The 23,339-nt window shown below is 39.4% G+C and overlaps 1 protein-coding gene across 1 annotated transcript in view; it reads right to left on the reverse strand.

Annotated features, from left to right (window-relative positions):
* Positions 1-23,339, reverse strand: part of LOC134528222 (insulin receptor-like) — a 119,660-nt gene that overhangs the window by 25,964 nt on the left and 70,357 nt on the right. The window contains exon 2 of the mRNA XM_063361640.1: positions 447-960. Within this exon, the coding sequence (XP_063217710.1) occupies positions 447-526 (80 nt within the window). The 5' untranslated portion in view covers positions 527-960. The remainder of the gene's footprint in view (positions 1-446; positions 961-23,339) is intronic.

A 23,339-nucleotide genomic window follows, 5' to 3' on the forward strand; every position in this document is an offset into this window, starting at 1 on the left:
GAAACAAACAGATAAGTATTGTTTGTAAATGTCAAGGCAGCTTAAAATGTTTTAGTATGTCACCATAAGTCTGTAGGTCACCATAAGTAACCATAAGGTCATATAGGAAACGCATCAAGCATGGTTTGATACACATGATACAGAATTTGAACCATTTCACCAAGTGCTACAACCAGAGCATATTTCACACTTTGATGGCTGAATTGTAAAAATAAGTTGATAAGAAAATCCACCCAAAATACGGGGATTATGTAGGCCTATGCATAAGTCACTCGTTAATGTGATGTGATGAGGAAAATGAGGCCCTAACATGGAGAAATAATGGAATTGCTTTCGTGGTGGAAACGGGAACACCCCAAAGAAAACTACCAGGTCTTCTCATCATCCACCGAGTGAACATCAAAATTTGATCCCACCGGTATTCAGAACCCGGATGCACCACCTACCTGGATTTAGTCGTCACTTCCGCCGGGACCAGCAAGCAGCAGATCAGCAACAAAATGGTCGCCGCGACCCTCGGCAACATGGCTGCCGGTCGCAAGAAACAGAGAGGGGGGAATTATTTTTTTTTTGTTCCCGCCAAAACTCTCCCTATCACCGCTCTGTCGTGGGAGGGGGGGGGGGGGCGCAGCGGTTCAATCACCGGCGGGCTAGGCCGTCGACTGCCGCCATCTACCGGCGCCGCGGAAAACTACCGACGCCAGGGAGAGTTCTGGCCTTCGGCCGCATTCCCCGCGGGCGGTTAATTGCGTGTGTGGGCACGCGCGTCGTCGTCGGGTTGCGGTCCTTGGTGACGTGTGCAGGGGGGGGGGGGGGGGGGATGGCTGGGCGGGGGCCGAGTAGACCCGCCGTCACAAGGCGACGAGAACGCCACCTGCAGGACGCAACTTCCCGCAGCGGCGCTCCATCTGGCGAAGGTTCAGCGACCCTTCATCCGGTGCGCTCACGGGACTTGTCCCCCTGAAAACACAAAACCAAAATTCGTAACATAGTGAACTTTTTTTTTTAATTGGTTGTCTGTAAAGTCGGTTTACGGACGATAGTTTAACGTGACAACGTCATAACAAAACATTGATGAAATGATTGCATACTTTTATGAGTAAAATTGAATTCTTTTTTTATTGAATTATCATTATTTTGTATGGATACAAAGAAGGAGTGAAATGAAATCTACAATTTAATTGATAAATATTCTTTTATTTTCACTCATTGATTCAAATATGTTTATTACTTTAACGAAGAGATTATTTTAACTATAACTTTTATACATGTTTGCTATTTGACTTCTTCCAATCTGTGTTATTCTGAGTTAAAGATAGGACGATGATAGGAAAAGTAGGAAACGAATGGGAGTGTTTCCAGTTTAATGTGCCTCGAAAAAGTGAAATCGATGGTTGTTCCAATCGAGTGGAAGAGAGATAGATGCGGCGCAAGCGTTCAATGAGCGTAACGGGACACAGCGTAACGGGACAATTTGCGTAACAGGACACTTTTTTCGTGCGTGCAGCCGGCGTTCATCGATTTATTAGACGTTGTCACGTCAAAAACGAAATAAAGCTCAAGTGTCACACGTTAAATCGAGCCAATAACGACTTCATTCCTTGATCACGTAAACGGAGACGAATCTCAAGGAACAGAGTTTCTACAATATAGCGCGCAGATTAAGTGCGCATTAGCTCGGCAGTGCTGAGTTCTTCAGTTTACGTCGCTCCGTGTGACCAATAGAAGCCGAGTACTTGGCTGGGGTGATAGACATGTTTGTTTTATGTTTTTAATACGTTAAAAATTGTTTCAAGTACAAGAATATCTATAGTGTTCTACTATTACATTGTCGTTTATTTTTATTATATATGTTAATTCTGCTACGATTTCCAAGCATTTGTTTTTTGACGTGACAACGTCTAATAAATCGATGTACGCCGGCTGCACGCACGAAAAAGGATGACTCATTGTCCCGTTACGCTCATGGTACGCTTGCGCCGCATCTATCTCTCTTCCACTCGATTGGAACAACCATCGATTTCACTTTTTCGAGGCACATTAAACTTGAAACACTCCCATTCGTTTCCTACTTTTTCTATCATCGTCCTATCCTTAACAGAATAACACAGATTGGAAGAAGTTAAATAGCAAACACGTATAAACGTTATAGTTAAAATAATCTGTTCGTTAAAGTAATAAACATATTTGAATTAATGAGTGCAAATAAAAGTAAATTTATCAATTAAATTGTAGATTTCATCTCACTCCTTCTTTATATAAAAGTTATAGTTAAAATAATCTGTTCGTTAAAGTAATAAACATATTGAATTAATGACTGCAAATAAAAGTAAATTTATCAATTAAATTGTAGATTTCATTTCACTCCATTGTATCCATACAAAATAGTGATAATTCAATACCTAAAAATTATTCAATTTTATTCATAAAATTATGCAATCATTTCATTAATGTTTTTTTATGACGTTGTCGCGTTAACCTATCGTCCGTAAACCGACTTTACAGACAACCAATTTTTTTAAATTAAATTAATATTTCGTAACATCGGAATTCAATCTCATTGGTCGCCATTTGTTGCATTTCTATGCATCGTGGAAGCAGTTTCCGTGCCACTGTATAGAACGGGACTTAGAGGAAGTTTACGTTTCGACGAGGTCATCATTAGTACCTAACGCTACACTAATCAGGGTGATGGCCCTGGGTAAAATAGGACGATACATAATGCTGCTTATGCTGCCTTGGGCTCCGTGCTGGTCCATACTATTTGCATGCCACAATGAATGGTGTGCTAGCGTTTTGAAGACATACGTCTGTAACATCAAAAACATTATATATTGCTACGATTTATATAATGTGGGGTAACTGGGTTCGAAAGGAATACCCCAATTCAGTTTTATATCAATATTATTAATAATTAATCATTACATTACTAATAAATAATTGTACCTACTTAAACATGTCCGAGCAGCGATCAAAAAATCACTGACACTTAAAAATGTTTATTCGCAAGTCACTCAATGTCTGTCAAGTTCCACAGTTCGCATTCCTCGCTGGAGCTAGGCTCAACAGTGGTTCGCCCCTTACCTCGCGCCTGTCCACACACACAGTCTCGCGCCACTCAGTCGCACTCTCTCGATCCCGTCGCTCCTTGTCGCGCCACTCTCGAGGGGGTCTGTCACCCTCTTTGCCGATGTCGCACTTCCCTTCACTCGCGGAACTCGCGGAACTCTCGGAACTCCCTCGGAGGCCGGCGTCGCTGCTTAAATACCTGTGGCACCCTTCTCGAAGGGACAAGAGTGGCTGTGACGAGTCGCGTCATCCCGAGCCGACCCGACGCCCGAAACATCGAGAAAGGCGGCGTTTATTTGCGCCACTCCGCAGGGCGGCCTCTGTACAGCCCGGGATTCCCAGGCCTCTAAAGGTGATATTAGCCCGAGGCGGGACGATGCGCGGGGCGCGGAGGGAGGAGGGGGTAGCGAGGATCTCTTGTAATCCGGCCAGGCACGGGTGGCATGCATTACGCCAATGGACGGCACGTGACGTCAGTGGCCGTGCGTAGCCCACAGCCCCCTCCGAACCAAGCGTGCTTCGCGGTCTTGTCTCTCGCATTCGTAACAATATAATAAATCTAATCGTGGTTTGTCCGTGCGTGCCGTTATAACTCCGTAACCCACCCCCGCAGCGCCATGGGGGTTATGTGGTATGGTAGCCCTCCATCCCCTCCCAGTCATGAAGAAGGTTTCTGTTAAGAGTGCCCAAGTTCCACTCGATGGAATGTTTTTTTTTTTTTCCCGAGGCGCTGCGGAACGCGCACTAAACGGGCAGCTTGACCCGCTGCTCTTCTATAACTGACCGCGTGGGGCGACGCAACTCTCTCAAGGTCACCGACGAATATTCATTCCCTCGATTACAGAATGGCGATAGTTTCTGGTCATTCGACTTGTCTCGGATTTGAGCCTGATGCGGAGTCGACGTGGTGAGCGACGACACAGCTCCGGTACTAGCCTGGACAGCTAACAGAGGTTGGAAAGGCCTCCACCGGACCACGGGTTCACTGGATGTTTTCAGGGGTCCCGGCGTGATGTGGGAGATCGGGGAAGGCGCCAGCAGTGCTGAGAAAGTCTTAGGGCTCAGGACACAGCCAACTGTCTGGTTAGCTGAGTGCGGTAGAGGGGCTGAGACGGTGACTATGTTGGGTTGGTGGCCCCAGCCGCTGGTCGGAGCCAAAGCTCTAATACCCTCCCGATCAACAGGGAGCGATCCCTCACAGTTCTGTTTATTAAAAGCTCTGGAATGTTTAATCAAATAGAACTGGAATGATACTCCCACCCCACCCTATTAGGGCGCATATGTGGGAGGGGAACGCGAGTACGCCGGCCGTAAGGTCGGAATAATCCGTCTCGGATTTGACAGTTGTCACAAGTAGAAACTGTGGTACACCTTATTTCCCCGACTGTCAATCGCATAACGTCACAAGATGTTCGTTCACGAACACCGATAACCACATGAAGTTGTTTACAAAACAACTGTTGACAGAACAACAGTGGCAGAAGGATATTTAGACCTTTGGCACACTACTTTTAGAAACTATACTATTAGCGACAAGTTACATGACAAACTATCAGTTTGGTTCGTTTGATTTAAAAACTTAATAACTAAGTAAAAACTTCATTGGACGATTTTGTCACAGACGGAGTTGCCATGGTGACTGCAAAAATGGTATTCCTCTTGAAGCCGAAGAAGAGGAACTACTTGACCCCTCAATCGAACATCAACCGCCGACAGATGAGGATGAGTGATGAGAATCTATTCAAAATACAAGGTAAATTGGTTTATAATGTTTAACAACGTTTTTAATCAGAGAACTTCCCTCATACGCCCTACATATTTCGATTCCCACTTAACAAGCGTATTTCCCGGTGGTAACCTACCTTTAAGGATGAAAATCAGAGCTGTGTTCTTATCAATTAAGTAAGTACATGTGGTCGAGACGACTTCTCTTTGATCCCTTCACTTCATTTGACACATTTAATCCCTTAATGAATAAACGTTAGACTTGTGGATAGGAACACCCTTGTTCGTTTGAGCATCAACAAACGACCTAGTGATGGAGAAAGTGCATATCGCTCGTGTCCCTAGGGGGTAGATTATGACACAACACATTTCAACGTCACGACTTTCGATGCAGTTTTCAAGGGGCTTGTGCTGGCTCGGCAGGTGAATTGCAACGCAGCTTAGGCAAATAATTGAACCCTAGTAAAAGTTCGGACGGCAGGGCAATCGGGAAAAAAGCACGTGGATGCAAGGGGTTTTAGTTTTGTGGCTAACATCCTCAACATGGATAAACGCTGTTTTAGTAAAACGTCCACAATCATAAGGATACATACAGAAACCGAAAGATGGTGTAAACAGTCTTTAATCCAAGACAATTTTCAAAAATTGCCTTCGTTAAAACATAGCACATAACTTATACGACTTTATGATACAAAACGTTTACCCTGATAAATCATTGGCGTCTATGTCTATGGTTTATGACTAGGACTGTTAAATGTTACAACTTTTAATCGTTAATACACACTTTTTTTTGGTCTTTTTTTAATCTCTTAATATGTGATCTATGCCATAAGGGGTGTGTTTGTGGTAGTGAGGCGGGATGATAGGTGCGATGCTCACTGGTGCTTCTGTCGTGGTATCCACCCAACTGCGTGACCTGTGTGTGGTTGTCGGCAAAGAAAAACAAAAATAGCGTTTTTCAAGAACACCCGGATTAAAATTTTATAATTCAAACATTACTTGCTCTTTCTTATTAATATTAATAATCTCTTATTAATAATTAATACTAAGTGAAGGATTCTTTAAATTAATAAAGATAAGAAAATATGGTTAAATTAACTTAAAGCCAGCAAAAAATTAAGGGAAGTGGGGGGAAAGTTTTTTTTGTAGTAAATTTTACGAGATCTAGACTTCAGTTTATGCCATTTTTAAGTACCCACTGTTTTTATGAAATGTGAAATTTAATCTGTATTATATAGTATTTGAACTAAAATTTTATGTTATCTTTAAATATATAATCAAATTTACTTGTTTTATTACTGGGAGCTCTAAATAAACTCCATTTGGGATCCACAGAACAAAAACAAAAATATGTGAGCTAGTCTTTCAGTACTCCCCAGGGATGTGTAACTTCTACGTCCGTAACAAGCGAATTCATGTGTTCTTACGTAGCAAATACTCATAATACGAAACTCGAAAAAGCAAAAAAAAAAAAAAAAAAAAAAAAAAAAAAAAAAAAAAAAACTTGAAAAAAAAAATACTAAACCCCGGCTTTCAATCAGATCTTCGACAATAAAATTTTGTTATAATATTCACCATCGTGTTACATTTAATGAAACAGTTAGTCCTATAAAATTTCCCTTTGGCTTTGTGAACTCTGGTTCGCGCCATCCGCCACAGACGGCAGCACCGTGGTTATTACACATTCCAGTCATTCCTACCATGTGCCGTAAATACGAAACCCAAGATCAATAATTAAAATACATACGTTGTGCTATCCATTTATCAGTCGACATCGAGTATTTTTATTTTTTTCTAACCTAACTAAAACAAAGTGTATTTTGGAGGGGTACGGGTTAGGGAGTGACCTAGGTGCGTCTCAGGCCGAAGCCTATACGCCTAGTCATGCTGGGATTAGTCATGCAGGGAGAGGGTCGCATGCATCATGTGCTAGGAGGGGATTGGCCAGCCATGGCAACGATTGGCGCCATGAATAACTCCCCTCACTCTTAAATCTAGACTATAACTAGAGATAGGTTGGGCCCAGGTAAAACCTGCATAGACACAGGGAAAACCCTGGGCACATTCATGCGGGATGCAATTTGGCATGCATTACGTGTAGGAATTTACAGGAGATAGAGGATGGTCTGGATGAAGTGTTGAACAGAGTAGAAAAGAGTCTACCATGCGGGGTTAGGGCACTTGGACTCGTGGTCCGCTTTGCTTTTTATCCAGAACTGGAATATTTGACCAGGGACGGAAGCGAAGATACTACACATGCAAGAAATTGCAAAACAGAAAATGATTGTGGTTTACAAAATATCCTTTTTATTTGACTTACGACTATAATTTATTATTATATGACCTATTTTTTATGTACATAATCTTCCGACGTACCGAACTAAAACAGCAAGCATCATGTGCCACAGGATCAAGCCAACAAGCTAATGCCATCAGGATCTTTCGATGTACATTACTGAATTAAAACAGCAAGCATTATGTACCCCAGGATCAAGCCAACAGGATCATGCCATCATATTGACAAGAATAATCAGGAGCAATCGTATTTACAAGAATAATCGGGAGCGCGCGGAGAAAACCATCTCACTTTTCTTTGATATCATAACAGAAACGGGAGTGCGTCGTTTGCCCTACAGGCGTTTGCCCTAAACGCATTTTCGAAGCATATTCTCGCATTCCTCATTCCAAACAGGTGTTTGCCCTAAAAGCGTTTTCCCTAAAGGCGCTTGTCCTAAAGTCGTTTGCCCTACAGGCGTTTGTCCTACAGGCGTTTGCCCTACAGGCGTTTGCCCTACAGGCGTTTGCCCTAAAGGCGTTTGCACAAAATGTTTGATAATCACATTCGGACCAAGCTCCGGCATTTGCCCTAAAGGCGTTTGCCCTAAAAGAAGTTTTTCGACAGTCATTTGCTCTACAGGCGTTTGCCCTACAGGCGTTTGCCCTAAAAGTTTGCGAATTTTCAATAATCCGAAAATTAATACTTGCCGGCGTTTGCCCTAAAGTCGTTTGCCCTACAGGCGTTTGCCCTACGAACCTTTTCAAAGATAGATGTCCTTACGTGTGTCGCCCCTGTTAACAAATGTTGGAACCATTCTTCAAATGAGTACAAAGTAAAAAACTCACAAATTAGATGGCAGCACATACAGTTTGCTTTCCCAACGTTGAAGTCTACGAATGCAGCTGGTAATTGAACCTTACAACAGGTGGTGCGCCAATCTCAGTGACTGGATTGTATTTTTTAAATAATTTTTTTAACAGAGAGGTTGATGTAATATTTTCCAAGGTGGGGGGGGGGGGGGTTAACTAGCGAACGAATTAACTTAATTTAATATTGCTGCTATGTATAAAAACAAGTGTTAATAAAAGGAGCTTACAAAATTTTACTATCCTTGCCTGCTGGAATTTTCACTTAAAATCGTCCTAAAAACGATGACCCTAAAATAATTTAAGGCAGAGGATTATACATATGTATTTATAAAAACATTTATAGTGTTTAAAAGTTACTGTTAAAATAGCCTCCGTGACCTTCATGCCTATTTTCAATTTTTATATAACGTGTACCCAACTGAATCTGTCGTTTTATTAATATGTTTCTAGAATGCGGTGAAAATACTTCCATCGAGAGTGTGCATATTTTGCTAATTCGCCCAGACCATCTATAGCTTAACCCCTAATAAGTTTTATGGGAACAAGTGAAGTATAATAAATTACCTACACACAGACACAGCGAGGCTCTTTTCAGCGTAAATGTTACATGGCAGGACAAGATTCAAGAAAGGTTTAGCTTGAGAGAAGAGTCCTTTCAAAAAAATGTCAGGTAGGAGCCCTGGTTCAATATACAAGAAAGTCATTCGTAAAAAGATTCGACATGGCACAACTCGGCGTAAACTGGCTTACCAAGAAGATAGTCGGTTGATACGAAAACGGCGTGAACTCCAATCGACTAAACCAAATGTTGACTATGGATCCTCATCAGGGCAAGTTACTGATGTACAAGGGTGTGATCTTCCTGAAAATGAACTATTAAGTAAGTGTGAACATTAAATCGCGTCGCTAAAAGTCACTTTGGAAGAAGGAAGGAATATTGTGGAACAAACAAATATGCATACAATCCCGCAAGGAAAGTCGTTCTGTGTGCGGTGGACTAAAGTCACATTATTATTATTGAGAAATACCATTACGTTTTTTTCATTATTTTATTTTGGGAATATAAGTGGAAATATGGGAAATATGGGAATCATTATGGATATATTTTAATAGGTATATATTATATTACGGATATAGCCTATTTTAAGAATCATGCCAACCAATGACTATTATCGGCCAACTCTTATAACTGAACGTCAAAGTGATCTAACACAAACATTACAAACTAAATGCAAATTATGGAAAACCCATAACAAAACGAACTGGAATACTTCTTCATTGTGTACTTTAGCTGTATGTTGTGTATACATTCCAGAATAAAATAGTATGAACAATATGTAGGAGTTTAACCGCATTAGTACTATTATGCTAATTAAGAAAATGTTTAACAGCTAGTATTCGCATTATTTACCTATATGCTCGTAATATTTTCAGTAATCATAGCGTAATGCGCGTCTGACAGTTGAAATTGAAATAAGCAAAGCCCCGGAAAAAAGTTGAACCTTTTTCCAGCAATATTTTTGTTAAATCGCGAATACTGTTTTTTTTATTATACTATTTTGTTTTGGTCAAAGACCTTACATCACCTAATGTTCCAAAATATTTTACAGAAAAAGTATTCGATAACATTGAACTTAGGGCAGGGAACCATCTGTTGGTGAATCTAGGAAGTTCATACCACATGAATTCCCACCAAACCTCGATATAGGCTTACATAAGTGCCATCTAGCAACGGTTTTGTAAACTTTGCATTTAGAGGGAAAACATTTATTGAGATATTGCTACCTGCGGAGAAAATATAAACTACAAGAACACCGTTTGAATCGATACATAATTTAAAAAACCTACATTACCCAAAATAACCTAAACTTCGTTTACCCTAAAGTCATTTGCCCTACAGGCGTTTGCCCTAAAGGCGTTTGCCCTACAGGCGTTTGCCCTACATGCGTTTGCACAAAATGTTTGATAATCCCATTCGGACCAAGTTCCGGCATTTGCCCTAAAGGCGTTTGCCCTAAAAGAAGTTTTTCGACAGTCATTTGCCCTACAGGCATTTGCCCTAAAAGTTTGCGTGGTTTCGTTAATCCAAAACATAAGTGCTTGCAGGCGTTTGCCCTAATGTCGTTTGCACTAAACTGCATTTGCCCTAAAGTTGTTTGCCCTACAGGCATTTGCCTTACGTTTAGGGCAAACGCCTGTAGGGCAAACGATGTGTACCCACAGAAACATAGAGCGGTCTGTGAATGGAGCGTGAACACCCGGAGCTGCGTTCGGCGGGGCCGGGCGCGAAACACGACAGACGCGCGTCAGCGCGGAAAAAAAAGAGAGAGACGCGAGACAGGGTCACGGACGGCCGCGGGACGACGACAACCCCGGTCAGGTGAGGAAGGGGGTGATGGGGAGGGAGAGACGTCGAGACGCGGACGCAGGAAGCCCCCCGCCTCGGCAGGAAGAAGAGGAATAAAGGGGGGGAGGGGAGTGACAGCTGTGCGGCAGAGGCGGGCAGAAAGCCAGCCAAGTGCCAACTGCTCCGACGTCTTCCTCCGCTCTTGGTCCGTTCTGCTGTGAAACGTAAACAAGAGACGGAATTCACGGAGGAGGAGGCTGAATTGTTGCCCCTTGGAAGGGCAGCCCTTCAGGATTTTTCTGGCCGTGGTTTGTTTGTACAGCGACTGGAAGGGCAGCCCATCCAATTTCTGAAAACATGTTTCTTTAAGTGTTTAAATAATCCTGAAAACTTGCCCCTTGGAAGGGCAGCCCATCAGGATTATTTAAACACTTAAAGAAACATGTTTTCAGAAATTGGATGGGCTGCCCTTCCAGTCGCTGTACAAACAAACCATTGCCAGAAAAATCCTGAAGGGCTGTCCCAAGGGGCAGCATTTCAGTCGCCCCTTCACGGAACAGAGATTCTACAGCGGACGGGAGACGGACCCGTACGGATTAGCTCGGCAATGCTGAGCTCTTCCGTTTTCGTCGCGTTATTTCTTAAGGGTTTTGTTAACTAACTTTATTTGCGAAAAAAAATACCTCGAATGTGTTCACGCAGGGTGATTTTTTTTCTTCCAAAATGCGATGTCACATTTTAATTAAACACTTCTTTCAAACGAGTCGATTTAAAAAAAAAAAAAACTACAGAGATTCTACAGCGGACGGGAGACGGACCCGTACGGATTAGCTCGGCAATGCTGAGCTCTTCCGTTTTCGTCGCGTTATTTCTTAAGGGTTTTTGTTAACTAACTTTATTTGTGAAAAATAAAATATACCTCGAATGCGTTCACGCAGGGTGATTTTTTTTCCTTCCAAAAATGCGATTTCACATTTTAATTAAACTTTTCTTTCAAACGAGTCGATTTAAAAAAAAAACTCCAGGCGTTGATGACTGTCGCATGTTTGTGTTTATGCAATGGAAAGAAACATTTCATTTTCAATCGTCCATTTTGGTGCGTCACGTGGGTGAGAGCCACATGTTCACTACAACTAGATAGTTTGCTGTCACGTCGCGTCTAAGCGCCACAGAGTTCCCCGGACTCGGGATATAATATGTAGGTCTATATAATAAAATAGTGTGTATTTTGTACTTCCATTATTTAAAAAAAGGGGGAGCTTCATAAGGATGTTACATCCCTGCAGGTGTCTCAACACTAACAGCGAAGACGAACAACCTCGTTGATCCCTGGTTGTAATTCCACATAAAATAGATCCAAACCAAACTTCGCGTATCCATAAAAAACCAAGCACTTTAACCCCTGAAAACGACGGTATTCTAGACAAATCCAAACGCAGAATCCTAAAATAATTCAAGTGAGCATGGAATTAGGAAATTTATGTACATATAAAAATAATAATGCATAAATTTAAATACTTCACAAAAAGAACCGCATATATACACACACATACATTCCCATACAATACACACAGACAAGAATCTTTTAAAGTGGTGGCTATAAATACCGCATATGTTTATGTACAATTTTTGACTTAAACAGAGTCTTTAAAGAATCTAATGTTACATTCAAGCAAGCACAAATGGGCGAACAAGTCAACATAAATTTTTGTATTTGAGCACAAAAGTTTAGGTACACAGATCCCTGATACCTTCACATTTAAACATTGTGTATTATATTTATAATTTTAAATACTTACAACAGACAATTGCAGTACCGAACGATCTTTTACGGGCGTTATTTAAATAAACAAGGACGCCAACCTGACGTTGTAACATCTGCTGTTTTGCCCCTTTATTTTAAAAACATTTGTAAATTGGTTTCCACACCAGTAAAATGTTGAACAAGTTAAATTATTAATCATACATTTAGAAAGTAACATTACAGTTTACTTACAAGTCACCTCATTATAAATAAATAAATAAATATATATATATATATAAAGAGAGGGCCTTAACGCACAAGTAGTGTAACTCCAATATTTTTTTTAGTTAGCGTTAGAATCTTGTTCAGAAAAAAAATCGTTCTGTTAACTGCACTAACGGGCTAAGTTGTAGTTCACCTACCAACCGCACAGGTAGCAGCAAAAGTTTTTGCAGTCAATGGCTCAATTGTATAACAATTATAATAAAACATAAAATATTTCCAAACAAAGATAACGTCAGTTGCACCACTTTTGCTTAAAGGGGCTATATGTATATATAAATTTCGCGTGTGAATGATACCCTGATGTTGGTGTACAAGGAATCGTTACTGCACAATAAGAGCAGCGTATGCCCTTATCTAGGGACAGCACCTGGGTCCGAAATCTGAGCTCCGTGTGCAGCCCTGATGAACGAGAAAGAGAGGGGTGGGGGCGGACGCTGGCCTGCGGTCAAACCCAACGTTCGTCTATTTCCGTCCGATTCCGTCTCCGCTCGTCCAGGGTGATTAACCTCGTCGATTCGTCCCCATCCCAGGTGAGTACACCGTCTCCCTACAAGTCACCGAACAGCTTTGAAATTGTTTTCTTCCCTTTAATTTTTAATTGTTTCTGAATACTAATTTACAGTAAATTCCGTGGTGTAAATTATCTTAAATAGTTTTATGTGTAAACAGAGCTATAATTTTTTTGTGGAAAAAAAATCGATATTGCGGTTGACTTTCGTAGTGTAGATAGTTAAAACAAGCAAACTCTGGTTCAATGGGTTCTAACGTTCTAAGTTAGAATCCCAATTAAGCCACGAATGTTTTAGGAGGTTTTTAGTTGTAAGATACGGTAAAGGATTATTAGTAAGCCATTCACACGAGATAAACTAACCGGCATAAATTAGAAAAATGAGACAATGTAAATTGTCAGCTTCTGTCAACTTACGTATACATATATAATGAACATTTTAATCTAATGTCTTAATAATGTACAATTATAGTAAAAACCCAGAAATATTTATTTAAAAATTTAATTTGGATATGTCAAACATTTCGTTTAACATCGAGTGGCGCAACATCATAATAATTGCCGTTCCCAATCACATTGAATAGCATTAAATATAACAATGAGTGAATAATGTGTTATAGTTCATTACTTCCTGACCATTTATTTCCCCTTTAAAAGATTATAATACCATTAGGATTCGCCTACTGTAACTAAAGCATAAGATAGATTATTAAAAGAAAGGTTGGGAACGGCAAAATCAGGTAGCAATCTTTGCCCAAATATGATTGAAAAGAATAAATCACGCAAAAATAAAATATTTTTAACTATTTATTTTAGCGTTGAAATAAGAATTATTATAAAATTATGAAATAATCAAAAAACAAAATTTCTATGAGCAGGAAGCAAACCCTGACCGGCCGGCTGCTAGGCAAGAAACTAGGCCTGGCGCGACGGAAAATGTACCGGCCTAAAACATTCGTATAAAACTTTAACCACCATTTTCGCGAAAACTAAGGCGCATTGGACAAAATCCTTTTATCTTAGTACTCTGGGAGCCTCCCTCAACAACATATATATATGACCTATTAAAATCCGTTTGTACCATACTTGGTGGTCCCCTTGTGAGTCACATTTGCTTTATTTATAACGTTTTTGGTTCGTTGGTAATCATCACCAACAAACAGTCCATACATTATATTTTTATTGACTTTGTTTATTTTAATTTTACATATTTACATGTATATTTCAAACATTTTTTTTTGTCTCGGTAATTTTCACTACCAAAAACCTGTAGGTATATGAATTTATTGACATTCGTAAGATAATTTTTTACAGATAAGCAACTGTTTTATAACTGAGACGATGTTTTATTTATGGAATTTTTGGCTTGTTGGTGATTTCAACTAACAACCACGCCTATTGATATTTTTATGTATTATTATTTACTAAATATTTTTTTTTTCAATTATGTTTTTTTCTGTTTGGTTAGTTGTTAATTTTCATCGCCAACTACCCCTGTATGATTTTTTTTATTAACATATTGTTTTATTTTTTTTAGTAGTTTTATTGACATTTATTTATATATGTATTTCTAGGCGATACATATTCACGCCCACGTCTTAACCGGGACTAGAACCCGTTAACCCCTCGCACCGAAAGCCAGCGTGCTTCCGTCTGAGCTGCGGAGGTACGTAGGTCACGCACCGCTCCTTCTCGGCAAAGTAGTGACCTTGACGTCCAGTCCGGGCGAACCTCTCATTCCCCCGCGGCGCTAGCTCGCCTCCCTCCCTCCTTCTACACCATCCGGATGACAGCTGCGGCGTGACTGCCCGCAGAACTACACCTGGCTTGCCGGCTTGCACATGTTCGGGCCAGTCTTCCGAGCTCATGAGGAAGAAACTCTAATCGCCGACACTAGACACTTGTTTTTGACGTGACAACGTCTAATAGATCGATGAACGCCGGCTGCACTCACGAAAAAGTGTCCCGTTACGCACATTGTCCCGTTACGCTGTGTCCCGTTACGCTCATTGTACGCTTACGCCGCATCTATCTCTCTTCCACTCGATTGGAACAACCATCGATTTGACTTTTTCGAGGCACATTAAACTTGAAACACTCACATTCGTTTCCTACTTTTTCTATCATCGTCCTATGTTTAACAGAATAACACAGATTGGAAGAAGTTAAATAGCAAACATGTATAACAGTTATAGTTTAAATAATCTCTTCGTTAAAGTAATAAACATATTTGAATTAATGAGTGCAAATAAAAGTAAATTTATCAATTAAATTGTAGATTTCATTTCACTCCTTCTTTGTAACCATACAAAATAGTGATAATTCAATAAAAATGATTCAATTTTATTCATTAAAGTATGCAATCATTTCATCAATGATTTGTTATGACGTTGTCACGTTAAACTATCGTCCGTAAAACGACTTTACAGACAATCAATTTTTTTCGAAGAAGTTTCGGCCCATCCGCTAGATAGTAGCTTTTGAAAATGTATTACTAACACAGCCACATTGAATGCAAGAAGTGCTGCATCGGCTATTATCACGCAAACAAACCAGCGAAAATTAATTCACTTTATAATGGTAGTCATACATTTTGAAGTGTGGCATTCCAGAAAGACCTCATCTCCTACTCATTTATATAGAACATTGTATTTTATTACAAAACTGTATTGCGTGTTTTATTTTTGCACAGTTTTAATTGCTTCTACTAAGCAATTAATCAAGTAGTTAAATAATAATTTAAAAAACTAACATTTTGGATTTGAACCTCCCGCCCGAGTGGTTTTTGCAAGTAGTTATGGGCCAACCCGACAGATAGCGTGACATGTCGCGCCAAACATGGGTTCAATTTCCATTGCAAGAGTAGTACTTCAACGGTTATGAGCTCACATCGCCGCATCCCGCTCTTATAACAGCTCAGAACAGTTGCTTGTAGACTACATACAATACCACCGCAGGTGTGTGCCGCTAACTACTGCGTTCTTCAATTCATTCTTCCAATTGAAAAGAATAATTTGAATCATTTTTTTATTGACGTACACAATTGCTGGTTTATTACTTATGTCACAGAGAAACCACAAGGAGGTACAAGCAATTTGAATACACAAACACACATAAACAAGCCAAAAATCAGCCGATGTAAGATGTTAAATGAATTGGCAGCAAAAAAAATTGCGTTTCAGGAAGTATTCGGATCATACATCACGACAAAGACTAACACAGCGAGCTGACAACGACGATACAGTTGTAACAAGAGCAGATAAACAACACCTTGGACAACACAATGACAAAAAGACTAACAAAGTAGGCTTCCTAAGACTTAACAGCTGGGGCGTTTCGGAAACTGGTTAACAGTTCCCGTCATCAGGCACAAACTGACTGAAATCGGCTGATTTTTGCTTGTTTTTTTCTGTGCGTTTAGGGTATTCGTCTTCCTTGTCCGTTCTTGTGGTTTCTCTATAACACGCCGTGAAAACCAGCAATTGCATACGTCCATAGAAATGTTTCAAAGCAATGTACTGTCATCACAGCAGCTGCGGGCCTTCGTGGGCCAACTGCCAAATAGGCCTACGGGCTTCGAACTGCGGGACCCCGGAGATTCCCAGGCGACGGACTGCCGCCCACAACTTCTGTTACGGTCCCCAGCACGAGCGATCAATCCGAACTGACAGTTCGGACTTATAAGTTCGAACTGAACAGTTTGAACTGTCGTGCGTGAGCAAGGACGGTGGACTGATCATTCGGAACTGATGGACTGACGAACTGATGGCTTCTCATCAAAAAGGAACTGTGAGCTCGAGAGCCCTCTGTCCGAACTGCCATGTACGGGAACAGCGTCTCGCCAGTCCAAACTGTCAGTCCAAACAATCAGTCCATCAGCTGAGTGTAGTGGCACACATCTTTGTTTGTTTTTTTTTTTTTTTCCTTTGTCTAACTTAAAATGCAACTGCAACTGCAGGATGCGAAGTTTCTTCCATATTCTCCGATGAAACGATGCATCCAACTGTAACAGCAACCACAAGACTGATAGTGTGTGTGTGTGTGTGTGTGTGTGTGTGTGTGTGTGTGTGTGTGTGTGTGTGAGGGGGGGGGGGGAGGCTTCAGTTTAGTCCAGACTGTAAGTTCGGACTGAGCAGTCCGAACTGGGAGTAAGGATATTACTGCGGTAAAAAAAAGTAACACGGAGTTTATGAGATAGTACTGATTTCAGTTTAACTGATGCCCCTGATCAAAAATATTACCAATATTACCAATAAGAATTACCAATAAGAAGCCTTCGGTCACTGTTTTTTTTTATGTCAAGTGTGTTTGTAAACAAATAATTGTCAGTGTTCGAAAACTATACAGTAACGAGATTATCCCTCCGCAAAGTAATTTAAAAATTAAACAGATTTGCAAACCTTTTAATAGTTAAAAAGCTAAAAAAAGTCTCAGTTCATATTTATGTGAATTACTTTACAATTTACATTACTTTACTCTTATTACAAAGACTACGTGGCCGATATTTATGGTACTAAACGTTGAATTTAAGACGTCATTTAGTTACTCTGTTTCGTAATCAATACATAACTCCCTAGTTCCGTAACTGAAAGTCTAAATCAGTAATTATTACTGAAAACCCGTAATACTTGGCAGTACAGCGTCATCATCCCCGCGTCTAAAATAGCGTCGTCTGCCTCTGCCGAGACTGACAAAACCTCTCCCACTGCAGTAGCTTCAGCAGGGAGTGTAGCCTCCAACCCAGACACCATTAGCATCATTCCTCAGCAGCCTCGGGATATAACGGAACGCTTGTCAGTGGCGTCAGCTGCTGACTACAGAAAAGGACCTGCGGTCTCTAGAGGTTGCAGCAGCGTAGCCAAGAATTCGGGTCGGGAAGTAAGAGGTGGGGCACCAAGGGGGCGTTCATAATTTACTTGGGGCGTTTAGGCGAGAGGGGATGGGGGTCGAGCCCAATCTCACCCAATCTCAAATGCGGGGGGGGGGGGGGGGGGGGGGGAGGTCTCGGCAAATATCACGTAACTTTTTTTTCCCGCAAGAAACAGTGTAAAATTGCGAGGAAACTGGGTTCTCCACTGAAATGTCGCTAAATCCTAAACAATAATACTTATCGCGGTTATGCGAACGCCACAAGGTCACTCTTGAGACGACCACACATTAGTCCCCGTGGACGGGATTAGAATGAATGATATTTTACGAATTTTAATGGTTACTATTTAAGTATTTTATTGTTCGATTTTCTCAATGTGATTCTAGACTACGTTCTGTCTTAAATACTAGTCTTAACTAGTTTTAAATAGTCTTAAATAAAAATAATTAAGCAAATTATGTTTTTTTTTAATATATCTAACACAATCAGGCACAGATTAATGTATTTACACTAAAAATACGCATTTTGAAAAATCTCACGTGAGATTAGGGGGTGGGTGAGTGTGTCGAAAAATCACCAAAATCGTTTTACATAATTAATGGACGCCCCCAAACAGTGTTAGGCAATAATATAGTCTTAACCGAAAATATACCATAAGCTTTTAAAATAATAATAATGCAACCCACTGTACTCTAAATGAGGATGACAAGAGTAATAACATTAAGAAAGTTTTCTGAACGTCTAAAAAAATTATACGTGTAATACTAAGTTAGCTTGTTTTAATAAACATCAGGTCTTAAGGACATGAATGCTGTGTTTACATTATTTCGCATGTTGTGGAATGTTATATGTTACATTTAAAAATCTCTATACTCACCTATCTTCGGGGCTACGTCGCTGGTAGGTTGCGAACAACATGTTAGTTACAGATCCAGCATGGCACAACAAAATTGGGCTAAACACGTCTTCACATGTTTTAAATACATTTCAGAATTAAGTCATGTATATATCTGCAGAAAAGTGTGGTGAATCATCCTCCTGGTAAAAATAAAATTATGTTTCTTTGGCGGAATTTATTTTACAGCAAACGCGCAAGGCCACACTCAATCATGTTATGAATACGCATATTAACAGAATTTTAAATTATCTTTTAATTTAAAATTTAGTCTCTCGTTCACAAATTAAATACCCAAAATATTTTTTCAAAAAATTTTAAAACTGGAAACTTAGTGCAGTAAAATATTTATAGTTTCACAAAAAATTATTGCAAGCGAATTAGAGCAGGTTTTCTAACTGTCCAGATTCAAACTGGGTTCAGACGCATTTCGACCTTGATAACTCGCATACAAAACAGATCTGAATAGTTCTGCCTCGACTTGCAAAACATATCCATCCTTCAGTTCTGAGTGCGGAAATACTGAACTCAGTGTCAGAAATGAAGACAATTGATATATTTATCTATTCCAGAAAATATGTAGCGTAACTTTTATTTCTCTAGTTACAATATCTATCAGAGACGTAGGGTTAATTACCTTTTGAGTATCAGCTTGTTCTTTTGACTACAATTCTTAACTTTGCTTCTTCTTCGAATGCCTAGCTAATCTCTTTAAAGCCCACAGGATTATTTTGTTTTCGCAAAACCGTTTACGTAAGTTGATAAAAGTGATATCTCTCTCGTAAATAAAACCACTGCCATGAGAATTTAAAAAAATGATAACAAGTAGTCGCCAAATATGTCGAGCGTCTATAGATGCGGAGAGAGTATGCTGAGAGGGAATGAAGACCTTCAAAGGATTCTAAGATGCTGTATATGACCAGCTTTTTGAAGGTATACTTCTTTAGGCGCGTTATGGAAAAAAATTATGATTTTTTTACGATACGCGCGCACCATGCAACAAAATTTTCACAGGAAAATGGCGGACCCACGGGTATGAACATAAAATCATACATAGTCAATTTCGTTAAAATTAGAGGACATACCAAACGTGTTTTGTTTCAAATGAAACTTTATGATAGTGAAACTACCCTGGAATACATTTGGTAAACTAAAATAGCCATAGTAAAGAGTAATTTCAAGTTTTAAAAAACCTAAAGATACTGATATGACAAAAAATATAATTCATATTATTGGTATGTGCTACCTACTGATCGGTTTGCAGTCGGTGCCAAGCCAAATAGGTAGTAGGTAGTTGGACTAAGTCCGCTCCCGCCACATTGCAAGTCCCTCCGCGCGTGTGAGCGTAAGCGTGTATGGCGGTCTCGTCGTAACTAAAACAACCCAAGCGGACAGACAGACGTCATTGACGGTCGTCTCGAATGATTGCATATTAGATGCGTTATAACGTAGTTGATAGATTTGCATAATATGACTGTTGAACATAGCTATTTATAGGATGATCTTTAATCAATAACCAAAAATATTTAGGTATTCCACTATATTTTTATTCCGGTATTAATTTAAGCTGTTTATATAGTTACACATAGTTCTTTAGGTTTATTTATGTAGATTGATCTTTAATCAATAACAAAATATTTATTTAGGTATTTCGTTAGAGTTATATTCCGGTATAAATTTAAGCTGTTTATATCTTTAATTTTTATTTTGTTTCGGGCTTGGCACCGACTTCAAACCGATCAGTAGGTAGCACATACCAATCATAATATTTTATTATAAAATTATAGGTATTATTTTTGGACAAAAATTGTCACAATGTAATTGTATAAATAAATCATAAATGTAGATAGATTGATTAATAAGTAATTATAATACTGTGCACTAAACGAAATAAGACAAAAATAAATTAAATTATTACGTGCATTGTTGTATTTTGGATTAAATCTGTATTTTTTATTTTTCGCTTTATAGTGTAGGGTATTATTTTTTGAAGTCTGTTAATTTTTTTTTTTAAAGTTGGTTTATTTTTCCATTTTTAGTGTGAATATAGGTAGGTAGGTAAGTAATATATAGGTTAGTTAAGTACCTATACCAATTAAATTGTCGCTAACTTAGCTTCATGGACAGGCCTACTAAAGTGGCGGCTTTGACGGGTGTTGCGGCACGGCAAATTTCTGGTAGAACCATACTCTCGGTTTTTTTCTCTTCCAGTAGAAAAGGGCACTACCATGACTTATCGTAAAATGAGTGGACAGCCATTGTAACGGGAAAGTCGTAAGTGGCGTTACATAAAACGTTTTGCAGTGGATTAAATATCCATGGTATCCTACGAAAATTTGTGAATAATCCATTTACGTCTGCAGGAGTTCAAAAACAATAGTTTATTTTTTGGAGGTTTCCATGTATTGTTATTTGGCGATATTATGCAGTTACCGCCAGTTAAAGGTCGTTGATGCTTCGAACAACCTTCCTGGTTAAATGCAGAAATTCATTAATGGCAACGGTTCTCCTTCTGCGAACTCACAATCAATATGCGTCAAAATAGCGTTGTGGAATTTGTCGATTTTTTAAATAATTTGCTGTTTGGAGAGCTTACAATCCCACAATTGCAACTTTTGTGTGAAAGACGGCGAGTTGAACAGGTTGATGATTTCGCAGATGGCGCTGCAGTTAGAATTTTTCCAACGATCAGATTGGTGAATGACTATAACTCTAAAATGACTGATCAACTACACCAGTCAAGTCGCGTTTATACCTCTCACGCTACCGATGAGTCGAGAGAGGCCGCAACCTAGGGAAAAAGACTTCCATCTAATATGATTCCTGCTGATGAAAATAACTGTGGTGGTTTGTTGCACGAGCTAAAGGTGGACATAGGTTAGAGAGTATTGTTAAGGCGTAACATATCAGTTACTGAAGGTCTCGTCAACGGTGCTATGGGAGTCATACGCAAGTTTAGGTGGCCTGCTCTTCGTCGTGATTAATTAGAAGCAGGTGAACTGCCTGAGGTAGTTTGTATCGAATTTGATGATGAGACTGTTGGCACTTAAGTGAAAGAGAGGGCCGGCTTAATTGGAATAGCACCTGTATCAGTAACATTTCAAGCAAAAATGGCTATAGGGATGTAGAAAGAAGAATGATTCCATTATTCCTAAGTTGGGTTGTAACAGTGCATAAGCTTCAGGGTACCATTTTAAATAAAGCCGTCATTTACTTAAAAAAAAAACCTTTGCCAAAGGTCAAGTTTATGTTGCCATTAGTCGAATGAAAACTTTAGACGGTATTACACTTTGTGATATAGAATCAAATAAATTACTTAACCGACCACATGATGAAAAAGCATTACAAGAAATTGAAAGATTAAGACAATTAATAAGTAACTGTAATACTGTTTACTAAACGAAATAAGACAAAAATATATTAAAAGAATTATGTGCATTGTTGTCTTTTGGATTAAATCTTTATTTTGTTATATTTGACTTTTTATTGTAGTGACTCTGTGTTTTGTTTATTGTGTTACACATCCACGTCTATCCAATAACTGCTAATTAGTTTCTGTCGACACATTACAGTATTATCTCATAACTCCTAACAGTTAAGGAGTGCTGTGGCTGCCATCATCATCTCAGCAGCATGAAGAGATGACTCTTTGGCTTAAACACCTGAATCATTAATATATTTCATTTTATTTGAGAGAGTTCAACAAAAAACAGAGTGTACATTCCAATAAAAATTTCAGGATTTTCCTCGATTTACATGTAATCCCCGCATCAGATTATAACTTGGTGACAATGGGACCACCTCGTGAGTATACCCTTTCAAATAAAAAAAAAAAAGAATTTCGAAAATCGATCCACAATTGACGGAGAAATCGGTGAACATACAGAATAAAAAATACATACAGTCGAACATATAACCTCCTCATTTTTTGAAGTCGGTTAAAAACAAATTGATACTCCTTCTTGACCAACTATCCTCCGGTTAGCTTTATAAATAATGCTTTCTATCTGTGAAATAGGTAATGGCCAGTACTTTAAATTACACGCCAGTAACAGTTTTTTATTGACGTGACGTCTAATAAATCGATGAACGCCGGCTGCACGCACGAAAAAGTGTCCCGTAACGCACATTGTCTCGTTACGCTCATTGTACGCTTGCGTCGCATCTATCTCTCTTCCACTCGATTGGAACAACCATCGATTTGTCTTTTTCGAGGCACATAAAACTTGAAACACTCCCATTCGTTTCCTACCGTTCCTATCATCGTCCTATCCTTAACAGAATAACACAGATTGGAAGAAGTTAAATAGCAAACATGTATAAAAGTTATAGTTAACATAATCGCTTCGTTAACGTAATAAACATATTCGAATTAATGAGTGCAAATAAAAGTGAATTTATCAATTAAATTGTAGATTTCATTTCACTCCTTCTTTGTATCCATACAAAATAGTGATAATTCAATAAACATGATTCAATTTTATTCATAAAAGTATGCAATCATTTCATCAATGTTTTGTTATGACGTTGTCACGTTAAACTATCGTCCGTAAACCGACTTTACAGACAACCAATTTTTTTTTCCTTAATGTCCATATTTGTAACAGATCAACTAGACGAAGAAGGGAAGAAACAAACGAACTGGGCCGTGGCGGGGCCCCAGCACCGAGAGAGGAACAGGCGCGCTTGACATCGCTGGGTCGTGACGCAGTTGGAGAGAGGGCGCGTGTGAAGGGCGCTGCTGACACA

This window comes from Bacillus rossius, chromosome 1 (assembly GCF_032445375.1).
Source record: "Bacillus rossius redtenbacheri isolate Brsri chromosome 1, Brsri_v3, whole genome shotgun sequence".
In the NCBI taxonomy this organism is placed as follows: Eukaryota; Metazoa; Arthropoda; class Insecta; order Phasmatodea; family Bacillidae; genus Bacillus; species Bacillus rossius.